The following is a 12,916-nucleotide window of genomic DNA, read 5'->3' on the forward strand; positions in this document are numbered from 1 at the left end:
AAAGAGCAAGAGAGAGACAGACAGACTCTCCTCTTCTTTTAAAGCCCACAGAACCACACCCCTGACCACCATTTTTAATCCATTCACTACTGCATGGTCCTACAATCCAATCACCTCTTCAAGGCTCCACCTTTCAATTACCGTAATAGGATTTCCCATCCTCTTAACAGTCACAGTGGGGACCAAGTTTCTAACACACAAAACTTGGGGAACACAATTCAAGCTTCAATCAGCTTCGGGGTGACACAATTCAATCCACTACATCCCACCCCTGCCCCCCCAAAACTCAGGTCCTTTTCACATGCAAACACATTCATTTCATCCCCAAAGTCTTAACTTGTTTCAACTCAAAAGTCCAAAGTTCAAAGCCCCATCTGTGAATCTAATACAACTTATCTACTTCCAAGATACAATGGTGGGACAAACATAGGGTACATATTCCCGTTCCAAAAGGGAGAAATAGGCCAAAAGAAGCGGGTAACAGGTCCCATACAAGTCTGAAACCCAGCAGGGCAGGCATTAAATCTCAAAGCTAGTGAATCATGTATCTTGACTCCATGTTCAATCTCCTCTGCACGCTGGTGTGGGCATTGGGTCCCCAAGTCCTTTGGCAGCTCTGCTCCTATGGCTTTCCTGGTCTCTGGTGATGCTTTAGCTCTCGCAGGCTGGCATTGCACACTGGTAGCTCCACAGGTCTGGGGTCTCCATGGCTTCCCCACTCTCACGGCTCCACTACACATGGCACTGATGGGGTTTCTCTGCTGCAACTCTGACCCCACGTTTCCACTCATCATTGCTCTACTGAAGGTTGTCTGTGGTGACTCCATCCCTGCAACATCTCTTCCTGGGCCCCCAATTTTTCCATACATCCTTTGAAATTGGGGTGGAGGCTCCCAAGCCTCCACACATCTAGCATTCTGCAAGCCTGCAGACGTAACACCACATGGATGCCACCAAGGCTTCTGGCTTATATTTTCCAAAGCTGCACCGTCCAGCCACACCTGGGGCCAATTTAGCCACAGCTGGAGTAGTCAAAGCAGCTGGGGTGCTGGTGCTTGAAGCAGCTTCCCGAGGTGGTCCTGAGCAGTAAGTCTGTGGAAGGTTCCTCAGGCCTGTTCACCAAGACCATTTTGTCTCACTAGGCCTCTGGGCCTGTAATGGAAAGGTTTGCCCCAGAGGCTTCTGCAATGTCTTCAGGGCCTTTTTCCCCTTCTCTTGATAATCCCTTTTCTTTGTACTAATTTCTTAGCTAATGGTCAATGGGCTGCACCACTGCATGCTCTCTGCTTCTCCACCACATGGCCAGGCTACAAACTTTCCAAATCTTTACACTCTGCTTCCCTTTTAAATTCTGGCTTTACATTGTGCCTTTACCGCCATAACTCAGCCTAGACTGTTGCAAGTAGCCATGCAGCTTCCTTAATGCTTTGCTTAGAAATTTCTTCCGCCAGATACGCTGGTTCACAACTCCTAAGTTTCAACTTCCACAAATTCCTAGGGCATGGAAACAATGCAACCAAATTCCTTGCCAGTTCACAGCAAGGATGATCTTTGCCCCAGTTTCCGAAAAACTCCTGATTTCTATCTGAGACCTCCTTAGAAGGGTCTTTACAGTCCATATTTCTATCAGCATTCTGTTCACAAGTGTCTAAGGCATTTCAAACTTTCCCTCGTCTCTGTCTTCTTCTGAGTCCTCCAAACTCCTCCAACCGCTCCTCAACACCCAGTTCCAAAGCCGTTTCCACATTTTCAAGTATCTGTTATAAGCAATTTTCTGTATTAGTCTGTTTTGTGTTGCTATAACAGAATACCTGACACTGGGTAATTTATAAAGAAAATGAAATTTATTGCTTACAGTTTCTGAGGCTGGGAAGTCCAAAGTCCATCTGGTGGTGGTGACAGTGATGCAGGGGTTCACGCTGCAAGATGATGGAAGCAGAGAGAGCAGAGAGAAAGAAAGACAGACTCTCCTCCTCTTTTAAAGTCCTTAGAACCACACCCCTGGCCACCATTTTTAATCCTGCATGGTCCTACAATCCAATCACCTCTTCAAGGTGATTCACCTTTCAATTACCATAATAGTATTTCCCACTCTCTTAACAGTCACAGTGGGGGCTATGTTTCTAATACATAAAACTTGAGGGACACAATTCAAGCTTCAATGAGTTTTAGGGGGACACAATTCAATCCACTACAGAGGATGTGGTGCAAACCTACAGAAGGCTGGGGGCTGGTGGGGCAGAGGGAAGGAGATGATGACACTTGCCTACTTGCTACTCTCAGATACTGTGACATACACTTTATATGTCCTTTCAGACAAAGGAACTGAGGCACAGGTTTGTGCAATAATTTATTCAAGGTCTCTCGCGTTTTATGTAGCACATCCTAGATCCCATGCCCAAAGCTGTGTTTTTACTGTATCATGCTGCTCCTTGCAATGACCATTGTGCCTTCCAGGGCATGCTGGCTATGACCAATAAGGTTTTTAACCTTTGAAAATGCCCCTACTCCTAAAAGTTTACACCACACACTGCACTGAACCCTGAAAACTGTGCTGCTGCTTCCGTTCCCTCCTGGACACTCCCGTCCAACAAATGGCTCTGGCCTATCATTCTGTTGAGGCCAACATGTAGGTATCACACTTCCAAGAAAATGAAACAGCTTATAAAATCATGAATGTCTCACAGAAGTTTTATTTGAATGGGGTCACATCTAGAGTTCACATTTCAGTGTATAAACAACTCACAGTTCAGTGCAGTGATTCTAATACAAGTCATATAAAACTGGAACACACTGAATGAATAGTGCACTCAATCGAAAAATAAATTACACTTTAAAAACTACTGCAAAGCTTTACACATATAAAAAGTAAACACAAAATAGTTAGTGAGGTTCTCATAACAGTCTATTGTATCCAGATATAAAGATAAAAAGAATGAAGATGTGCTACAAAAAAAAAAAACCCTCCGATAAAGAGAAATCCTTATAAGAAATATTTTTAAAAACGATTTTTCTTAAAACAATGTAAAAACATTAAGGAAATAAACACAAAAGGATCTAACCATTCCTCTATTCAGCAGTGTCTCCTGAAGAGCAGAAATGGAATAACCATGAGCCCTTCCTGTGTGGACAAACGTGATGCTTCCAACAAATAATCAGAAATAAAATCTCACTGATTATTTTACAAGTTCCGAGGCAGAGTCTAGGACAGATAACTGAAACTTTCGCATCTTATTTTAAACCACCATGCCAACTCCCCCTTCCCCCCACCAGGGCTATAAAATGGACTGATTTGAGGTTCCTCTCCTGTCCACTCCCCTAGGGCAGGCAGCACTGCTCCCAGCACAGCACACATTGCAAACCATCAGGAAAGCCTGCAGAGTACCTCGCTGCTCCTCCTCCCACTTCAGCTCCAGTGTCATCAGCCTACCTTCTTACCCAGTATCATCTCCAGCCTCCCTTTGCCAGCTCTTTCACTGGTTCACGCTTCCCTCTTCTCACAGAAAGAATTCTCCCCTTCCCTGCCTGCCACATTCACACACCTCCTTCAGTTCTGCCCCCTACCCCTACTTCTCACGGGAACAGAATGGGACGAGCTGTTACAGCAGCTCTGGGCATGGCACGAGCAGAAGATATGACAGAAAACTTATATTTGACAGGTATCTAATCTGTCAGGGCTATTCAGCATTCCAGTATTAATTTCCATGCTTACCACTTCGGGCAAGGACATGAGACAAAATTTCCTTTTAGCTTGAGATTCAATTTTTAAAAAGTCCATATCAATATTCTGACTGGCAAGAACACAGGTACCCAAAGACACAAAAGTTATAAAATATTTCCAACTACTTAATTCCTAAATTTTAGGAAGTTTAAAATAAAGATGGTGCTATCTCCGAAACTGAATGGGAAATTTAGGCCTTCCAAGCCATAACGCCATGGCTGCTCTGTGTTTAGCAGCATAAGTTTAGCCTTGCAAGACATCTAGACCTGTCAAGACACTGAAAATTTGATGCCCAGTCCAACATGTCCTAGGTCAGGCTCTTGAATCTAGGTGTCACTTAGAGCTGTGAGAAAATATGTTTTACAACTAAGAGCTGGCAAGAGCTCCACCAATGAAATTCACAAGCTTATTAGCATAATGTCCAAGGGGAGGCAGCCAGCAAGAAGTGCCAACTTTCTTTCCTTCAGCAAAAATGTTTTCTGCAAAAGTGGTTTCCAACCTCTATAGCTCCCTGGGAAACAGTGCAAGATTAAAATTCCTGAGCTTTCCAGTCAGACACTAGTATGTGTTTGCCTGAGCAAATAATTATGCCACAGGGAACTTGGGATAGTCCCAACCATGGAGTTTTAAACACCATAAAACTGGATATTCTTTTATGCTGAGCAGTACAAATTAATCCTCAATTATACACACATCACAGGGAAGAAAACTAAAAAACAAATTCCAGGAGGTATAGCTTAACATTAGTCATTGATAACATGGGATTAACAAAGACTTTACCAACATGATTTCCAGATCATTCTCACTGCCCATAATAATTGAAGTTGAAATTATTTATGCTCAAGTTTTACTTCTGGGTGTTGAGAATACAGATGGACATTTTTATACTTTTCTCTATTTTTCTATGATAAGCATGTACTACTTTAACATCCAAAATTTTTTCAGGCCAAAAGGGATGGGGAGATTCTAGAAAACTTCTAAACATAATACAAAATTTCTAATGTAATGTGAATTCTTTCAGTATGCTGTGTATAGTTTCATACATGGCAGGTATCAAGAAACAAAATCCCCTTACCCTGCCCCCATTCCCTATTTCTGTCCTGGTGTTTTGTTTCATTTTTTTTTTTTTCAGTTTGCAAGCTCTAAATTTATTCAGCTTATACTGAGAAGAAACGGAGCATATGCCCAAATAGGTACTGATGTGGAGTACTGCTGGGCTATGCTATGCCTTTATCACCTGACTCTACAAGGGCCTGAATTCCCTACCTGGCTCAGGAAGAGGTGCGGATATCTGAGATAAGTGCCCCAGGGTCTCTTGAACAGTAACCCACCCCCTTTCCAGGCTGAAAGTTATACAATACATGTGTGGTACATGTGAGTGCTTTCTGTGGGAAGGCAGGGCTAAAACAAACATCACGGGCAATTGATTTCTCTGTAGTTCTTCTCAAGGTTTATCTTACTTTGCTGTAAATTTGCAGTATTAGGATAGTAAATCCAGTAAGAAATCAGAAGTATGAGAAACATTTAAAAGCCCTCCGTATTCTAAACTTTTCTTTTAGTATTTTAGTAAATGTAAAGCAGCTGGCTCTGAATCTACCTACACAGTACCCAGATTAACTTCCTAAGTTCCTGATTTCCAGGTAATGCATGAAAAAGTGCAATTTCTCTAACAGGCATTCAGATCAAGGGTGCTCACCCTGACACTAGAGAGGGAAATAGCATCCAAAGGTCTGCTGACTACCAGAGGGGTCTTGTTATAAATATGAAAAATTACAACCACTAGGTGGAGCCAAGTGTTTGAAAGAAACTACAGGGAAAGTAATTCCCTTATTTCAGTAATGTGTAACTTTAACAAAATTATAGAAAGTAAAAGACCCAGATAGCTTCATTTGGGTAGATATGCAGTGTGATTCAACCCTTCCAGTTGGACGGAAAATGTAGCTATTTTTTTTATGGAGTTGAAGTCAAGCTAGGTAGAGGTTTTTTACCTACAAGTAAAGGACAAGTTCCTGAATCCAACACATTCCAGCTGGAATAGACTCCAGGACGGACTGCTGGAGAGTGCTAGGCATTCCAGTTACAGGTGGGGATGGGCATTCCTTTAGAGTTCAGTTGTCAGTAAAGACTTCTGCTTCAAGATGGTTTCTTCTTCCACCAAAGTTGGAGCAGAGCTGAAAGAGAGAGACTAGGTTAATCAATGAAACCATTTGGGGTGGTTGGGGAGCGGGGAGCATTCACGTCTCCTCCAGTGCCATGTGGAGCATGTTGAGAACAGAGTAGATTACAGACCTAAATGGATATGTAAAATATGCAAAACATACATTTAACCACTTCTTTATGAGTCAGGGTTATTATGATTATCAAGAATAGTACTGTGCTGAGCATGACAGCAATATGCTCAGGAGATAGAAACATGCTCAGGAGATACCAAAGGAAGTGGGCTGTTCTGTGCTTCTTTATGTAGTGTCTGGGTTCCTATACCAGTTAATCCACTTGGTTAGAGCTCTGTGAAAAATAAAAGGACATGGGCTCTGCATGAAGGCCCACAAGTATCTGCTGTAGGTGAACAGCATAAGCTTAGATGCAAGGATGTAATGACATTTAATTTGGTTTCATAAAAACTTAAAACAACATAAAAGTGCATAGTACAAAGAATGTAATTTAAAACATTGAAAGCTCTAAAAAGATTCATAAATGAAACAGCAGTCACCTGTACCACCACTCCCCATTCCTACCGCACAGAGACAAACACTTTCAACTGGTTTTTTCTGGTATTTTCCTTCTCTTTTCTTTATCCCTGGTTCTCAAAGTGTGGTCCCTAGAATTTGTTAGAAATGCAATTCTTAGGACCCACTTCAGACACAGGGAATCAGACTCTGAGGAGGAGACCCAGCAGCCTGTCTATTAATAAGCCTCCTCCAGAGAGTTTGCCTCATAATGAGCAGAAGTTCTAATAACTGTTCTGAGTGTATACTGACTTCCTACAATGGACTATGGAGGTTTAACTTTCTTACACTCCCTTCACCAGCCCCACTATCCCCGTCTTACCTTTTCAGCACAGCTATATGACCAATTTTGATCGTTAATATTCAGTGTTTGTTGTAATTATGCAAATATTTCCACAACTATCAGTGTATTATATTTCTTTTATATAATTTTTAATTTTCCTTGGACTGAATAACTGCCTCATTTTTTGTAGTGAGTGTTTACTAAGTTTTCTACTAATCTCTAATTTATCCCTAATTTCTCAGGTAGAACTGTAGGGGGCAGGGGGAAAGGCATATGTTAGTTTATTCTTGGCAAAATCCTTCCTGGAACTCTAAATCCTCCTTTTTGAATCTGGACAGGATCCTTCCTACACCTGCTGGGCAGCTGTCATCATGGAATTTCCCTCTGCCTTCCTCCAGATAAATCCTTGCACCTCTCTACTGTTTCCTGGGTCCTGTGTCTTCCTTTTTTTGGGATAATCATCTTATTTTGATAAAATACATCTTCCAGTAACTTCCTGAAAGAGACTACATGGAAATTATAAATTTTAGAGAAACTGTACGTCTAAAATGTCTTTATTTTAATCTCACACGTCACTGATAGTTTTTCTGGATAAAATATTCTAGGTGAAAAACTATTTCCCTCCATAATTCCTTCTGAAGGCATTACTCCATTATCTTTAAGATTTCAATAAAGTCTGCTACCATTCTGATCACAAATCCTTTGTATATAGTCTTCCCCCTTCTGAAGTCATATATCCTCTCAACTTTGATCTTCTGAAGTTTCATGATGTTCTTCAGTGTGGTCTCTTTTCCTTGAGTGCTGGGTACTCAATAGGCCCCTTTAGTGTAGAAATTCAAGTCCTTCTGTTCCAGGAACTCTTGATTCCTCCCTTTGATAATTTCCTCACTTCTACTGACTCCTCTTTCTGGATTTCCTATGATTCATATATTGGACTTCCTAGACCAACCCTCCAATTTTCCATCTTTTCTCTTCCAGTTTTCATCTTTTTGTTCTACTTTTTGGAAAACTGCCTCAATCTTATCTTCCACACATTCTCTGGATTTTATTTTTAACATGATTAATAATTTCTAAAAACACATTCTGATTTTCTGGGTTTTTTTTTGTTTTGTTTTGTTTTTTAATTTCCTGTTGTTGCATGGATGCAGCATCTTCTCTATAAGTTTAGATACTATCATTTTGTGAGGTTTTCTTTTGCTATTCACATTACTTTTATTTCCTCGTTTCTTTTTCAGTTTACCTGTTTTGGTCTTTCCACATATCTGATCATCTCCAGCTCTTTCTATATTTAAGAGGGAAGCACTGGAATGTTGTTTGGAAGCTTTATGCATAGGCAAAACTCATCAACTAATGGTTTCCTGGGTGGCTATTAGGCAGATTCTTACAATTTCATCAAGAGATCAACAAATGTGAGTTAGTATGTGCAGGCCTTTGGTTGGTTGGTTTCTCCAGAGAATAAACCTCTTACTTTCTCACTGAGACATTTACACTTGGCCAACAGCATTCAGGCGAGAAAAGAAGGAAGGTTGGAAATTTCACCCTTCAGTGTGTAGACTTTGAGTTAACCTCCCTGTTTTCAGTTTAGAGCCTTATTCCAAATGGAAACTCCCAAATCCAGAGACTCTCTGGCCCAGCTCCTCCAGAGAGAAAACTTCAGAATTATGCCAACTCGAGCAGGAGTGGGGAGATTATGGATTGTCTAAATGGGCATAAATATTTTCAACCAATCCTCACATTCTCAGCCCCATCTTGTAGCCCTATTTTCACAGATATCTGGTAACTCTAATTCCTGAGCCTTTTCAAGGTTTTGCAAAGTGAACTACTTGCTTTTTATTTTCTGTTTCTACTTCCTCCCCTATTCAGGCTTAGTTTTTAGTTTACTCCACTCTGCTAAATTTGTTACCACTTATCATTTAGCTATTTCCAAAACTTGTTGAGGTCTCTCAACTGCTGTTGTCTCCTCTCCTTTCTTTGTCCTTGTGATTATAAGCATTTGAAATAAAATATCACACAGAAAGCATTCCAATGTAAATCTGAATCAGTGGAGATAGGACTCAATCATCATTTAAAAAAGTATAACATACATATATTAAAGTGCACAAACCATGAGTTTACAGTTCTGTTGACTTTTTGCAAACTGAACACACCATTGTTATCAGCATGCAGAACATGAAACAGCACATCAGCAACACTCCAAAAGACTCTTTTGGGCTCCCATCCAGTCACTAACCACTTTAGAGGTAACCTTTATAGAGTTGTGCTTCTGTTTGAGCTTGATTTTGCTTACCCTTATTATGGATGGAAGACTCTAAGGTGAACCCCAATGATCCCCACTTCTTGGTGTTCCCACTCTTACGTAATCCCCTCCCCTTGAGTTTGGGCAGGACCTGTGACTTGCTTTAACCAACAGAATACAGCAGATGTAAGAGCATGTCACTTCTGTGATTAGACTATACGAGACTGAGACCTCTGACTTGCTAGCAGACTCTCTACTTGCCTTCTCAGTTTGCACGCTTGGATGCAGTAAGCAATCACAGTGGAGAGGCCCACATGGCAAGGACTAAGGGTAGCCTCTTGCCAACAGCCAGCTAGGAACTGAGGCCCTTGGTCTAACATCTCCTCAGGACCCAGCCACCACTGGAAACTTCTCTGATTGAGCATTCAGATGAGAACCTGACTCTGGCCAACACCTGATTGCAGCCTGTAAGAGATCCTGAAGCGAAGGACCCAACTCAGCCATATCCAGACCTCTGACCCACAGAAAATGAGATTATAAATGTATGCTGTTTTAAGCTGCTAAATTTATGGTACTTTGTTACACAGAAATAGATAACTAATACAACCAGGTTTATGTGATTCATCTATGTTGCTATACTGCAGGTGTAGTTCATTAATTCTCTGCTGTATTCTAATATTTAACCTAGTTGACTGCTAATGGGCATTTGGAAGGTTTTCAGTTTGCACTACTATGAATACAGCTACTGTAAACATTCTGGGACATGTCTTTTGATGGACATGTATACATATTTCCACTGCATATGTACATAAGAATAGAATCACCGAATCACTGGATATGCTCAGCTTTAGTAAATACCACCAAATCTATTTCCAATGTGGTTATTCCAAGTTACAGAGTACCAGTTGCCCCGTATTGTCACCAACACCTGGTACTATGTGTCTTTTTCATTTCACCTATTCTGGTGGTGTGTAGTGGTATCATGTAGTCATTCCCCAATGGCTGGTCAAGTTGTACACCATCTGTATGCTTACTGGCCATTTGGATATCTTCTTGTGAATTGCCTATTCAAGTCTTTTGCCATTTTTTCTATTGAGCTATCTTTATCTCATTGATTTGGAAGAGATCTTTATATATTCCTCATATGAGTCCTTTGTCATACAGAGGCTGGATGGCAAGAGAGGGAGAGAAAGAAGAAGCACAAATGTTTTCTCCCACTCTGTGGCTTCCCCTTCCATGCTCTAGAAATTATATCTTTTGATGAATGGAATTTGTTGATATAATCCAAGTTATCAATTTTTTTGTGTATGATTAAAGCATCTTGTGAGCTATTTAAAAAATCTTTGCCTATTCTGGGGGCAAAAGGATGTACACTTATAGTTTCTTCTAAAAGCTTTATTATTTAGATCTGCAATCCACCCAGAATGAATTTTTGTGGATAATATGAGGTTGGGTCAAGACTAATTTTTTCCTACATGGGCAACTAGCTTGTCCAGTTAATTTACTGAAAAACCATTCTTTCCTCACAGCATTGGATCACTGCCTTTTCCATATATCAGGTAACTATATGTGTGGGTTTGTTTCTGGTCTCTATTCTGTTCTTCCTATTTACTTGTCATTGTTGATCTTTTTAAATCCTTTATTATGACTTTGCATGAGTTTTGGGAAGGAATGAAGATATAAGCTCTTCTCTCACCTGTCATTTTTAATTTGGAAGTCCTTAAGAACTCACATTTTATTGTACAAATTCAATTACAAATCATTACCACCTGATCCTCTGAAGGCAATCTCTATTCTTAAAGTGGCAATCACTAGGCAAATACATGCTTACAGAAATAACTCATACGATTTGTATAAACTGCTATTTGACTAGATGTAAGCTTCCCAAAGGCAGGTCCCTCATCTGTCTTATTCACTGCTATCTTCAGTGCCATTTAATATCAATGCCTGGTACATTAGAGACATTCAATAAGTGTTTGCTAAGTGAATAATAACATTACTTTAAACACTGTGGAGATTAGAGAACAATTTTAAAATAAAACTATAAATTTCTTTCAAGTTAATGATCCCAAATAACTTTCCGTCTCTCTCTCTAATTAGGAAAGCATCCACTGTACTTCAATTGACTCATATTCTCAACATCAGGAGGATATGAGAAATGGCAAACAAAAGGGTACTTCAAAGTTTGTGGAAAAAATAGAACTAAAAGATAATACAAATCTTCCATGTACTTTCTGAAGTACCCTCACATAATCAGAAAAAAGGCCTGAGGAGAGAGTGAAGGCAATTATAAATCTTTTGCAAAACTGGAGCAATTATGGTCCTAGCAATCAAAAGTCGAGAAACTACAGGCTGAACAAAAAGCTCTTTTGAGCACAGTTTCTGTTTGTGGCAAACAATATGTTGAAATGAACTCACAACAGGTTTCAGTAAAAGCTATCTTGGGAACTTCCCTGGGAATCTCCTACCTCACCTTTGTACTGCACTTCTTCACCTGTATTGATGGGCACCAGTGTTCATCACTGTTACAGTAGGCATGATCACAGTAACAAAGCATGAAAGGAAAAGATACAAACTGATTTTAAAACAAATATAAAATTTTAAAGATAAGCCTATTAACATCTTTATACAGCAAAATCTTCATAAAGACACCCAGTATTGTCTATTTTATAACTTTGTAGAAAATTGCTACTGACAAGAAAAAAAAACCACTACACTAAATATTAAACAGTGAAAAGATTTATCCTGTTTCAACAAGTTCAAGTAAAGAAAGGTCAACAATTGCTACTATAGATATAGGTTTTATTTTTTTCCTCCTAACAGAAGCCTAAGAACTGCAGTTAAGAAATAATTTCCTCACCTGATCACAGCATCTACCAAGAATGGTGCTGGAGGAGAGATCAGTGAGACTCCATCCTTATTACCATGTCCTTCCTTCCCTGCCGAAAATGTTCCATACCCTGCAAGTCCATTAGAAATGGCACCACTCTGCTGTGGAAGATATACAACACATCTGAATACAGAAGTGACAATACCTACCTGGTCAGCACTTCAGCTCCAAATCAGCTTCACTAATGGCTATGGCAGTAAGAAAGCTAAATTTTATTACCATGGTTGATTTTTTCTTTTAACCATCCTTCACCTCAGATTTTTATTTTTGTTTTTGTCAGCATCCTTAAGCATTTATAAACAGAAAGACTATGCCAGTAGTTTGAAGCCATTAAGTTCAGTTAACAGAGCTCTGATAATGACTCTCATATGTGTAAGGAAAAACAGAGCTTTGATAATGACCCCCATATTTTAAGGAATAACAAAACCTGGTGATCCTTTAGGACTTACTCTGAAAGGGTAACCAGAAGAAAAATCACATATATCATGAACTTACTGGAACAATCCATCGGGGTGTGATCATGGTTGCTGAAGACACCTAAAATAAATTTTATATTTGTATTTACTTTTAGGGAAGACTGACTTATTTTCATATATAGTCATACCTTCGTCTATTATTATGAAATACATTGTAGGGGAAGAGGCAATTCTTAATGGGCCTCCTTGAGCTGACATGGACTTCTGTATCCAAGACCTTTTTCTTCAACACAAAAGCTATACTTCATTACTTGAAAAACTGTCATAATTTTGAGAATCTCTTTAATCTAAACATTTACTACTCAAGCATGGTACCACCACTTTCAGTTCATTTACTAGGACTTCCCCTTATGCTACACCGAGTATTCAGCGTAACAGTTTATTTTCTGAAATGTCAGTTAATTACAAATAATCACAGCCTTATTGGCAGCACCCTGAATAATGACTTTCGAGTGATCTAAATGAATAGCACAACGAATGTACACACACACACACACAAAACCTGTTTATACAAAGGTTATTCTCACACATGCATGAAGTATTTGAATATATTGCTCCTGATTCATAGGGACTTTATTACTTTT

The 12,916-nt window shown here is 39.7% G+C and overlaps 1 protein-coding gene across 4 annotated transcripts in view; it reads right to left on the minus strand.

Annotated features, from left to right (window-relative positions):
• Positions 1 to 2,686: 2,686 nt before the first annotated feature.
• EPB41L5 (erythrocyte membrane protein band 4.1 like 5) overlaps positions 2,687 to 12,916 on the minus strand; it is a 143,690-nt gene continuing 133,460 nt past the window's right edge. For 3 of the 4 annotated variants that reach the window (XM_063095342.1, XM_063095320.1, XM_063095327.1), the window contains 3 exons: positions 12,352 to 12,393; positions 11,827 to 11,957; positions 2,687 to 5,892 (listed from right to left, as the gene is read on the minus strand). In XM_063095342.1, coding sequence (XP_062951412.1) covers positions 5,823 to 5,892; positions 11,827 to 11,957; positions 12,352 to 12,393 — 243 coding nt within the window. In that variant the 3' untranslated portion in view covers positions 2,687 to 5,822. The remainder of the gene's footprint in view (positions 5,893 to 11,826; positions 11,958 to 12,351; positions 12,394 to 12,916) is intronic. The other variant, XM_063095334.1, reaches the window with a different exon arrangement.

This window comes from Cynocephalus volans, chromosome 1 (assembly GCF_027409185.1).
Source record: "Cynocephalus volans isolate mCynVol1 chromosome 1, mCynVol1.pri, whole genome shotgun sequence".
Taxonomy (NCBI): Eukaryota; Metazoa; Chordata; class Mammalia; order Dermoptera; family Cynocephalidae; genus Cynocephalus; species Cynocephalus volans.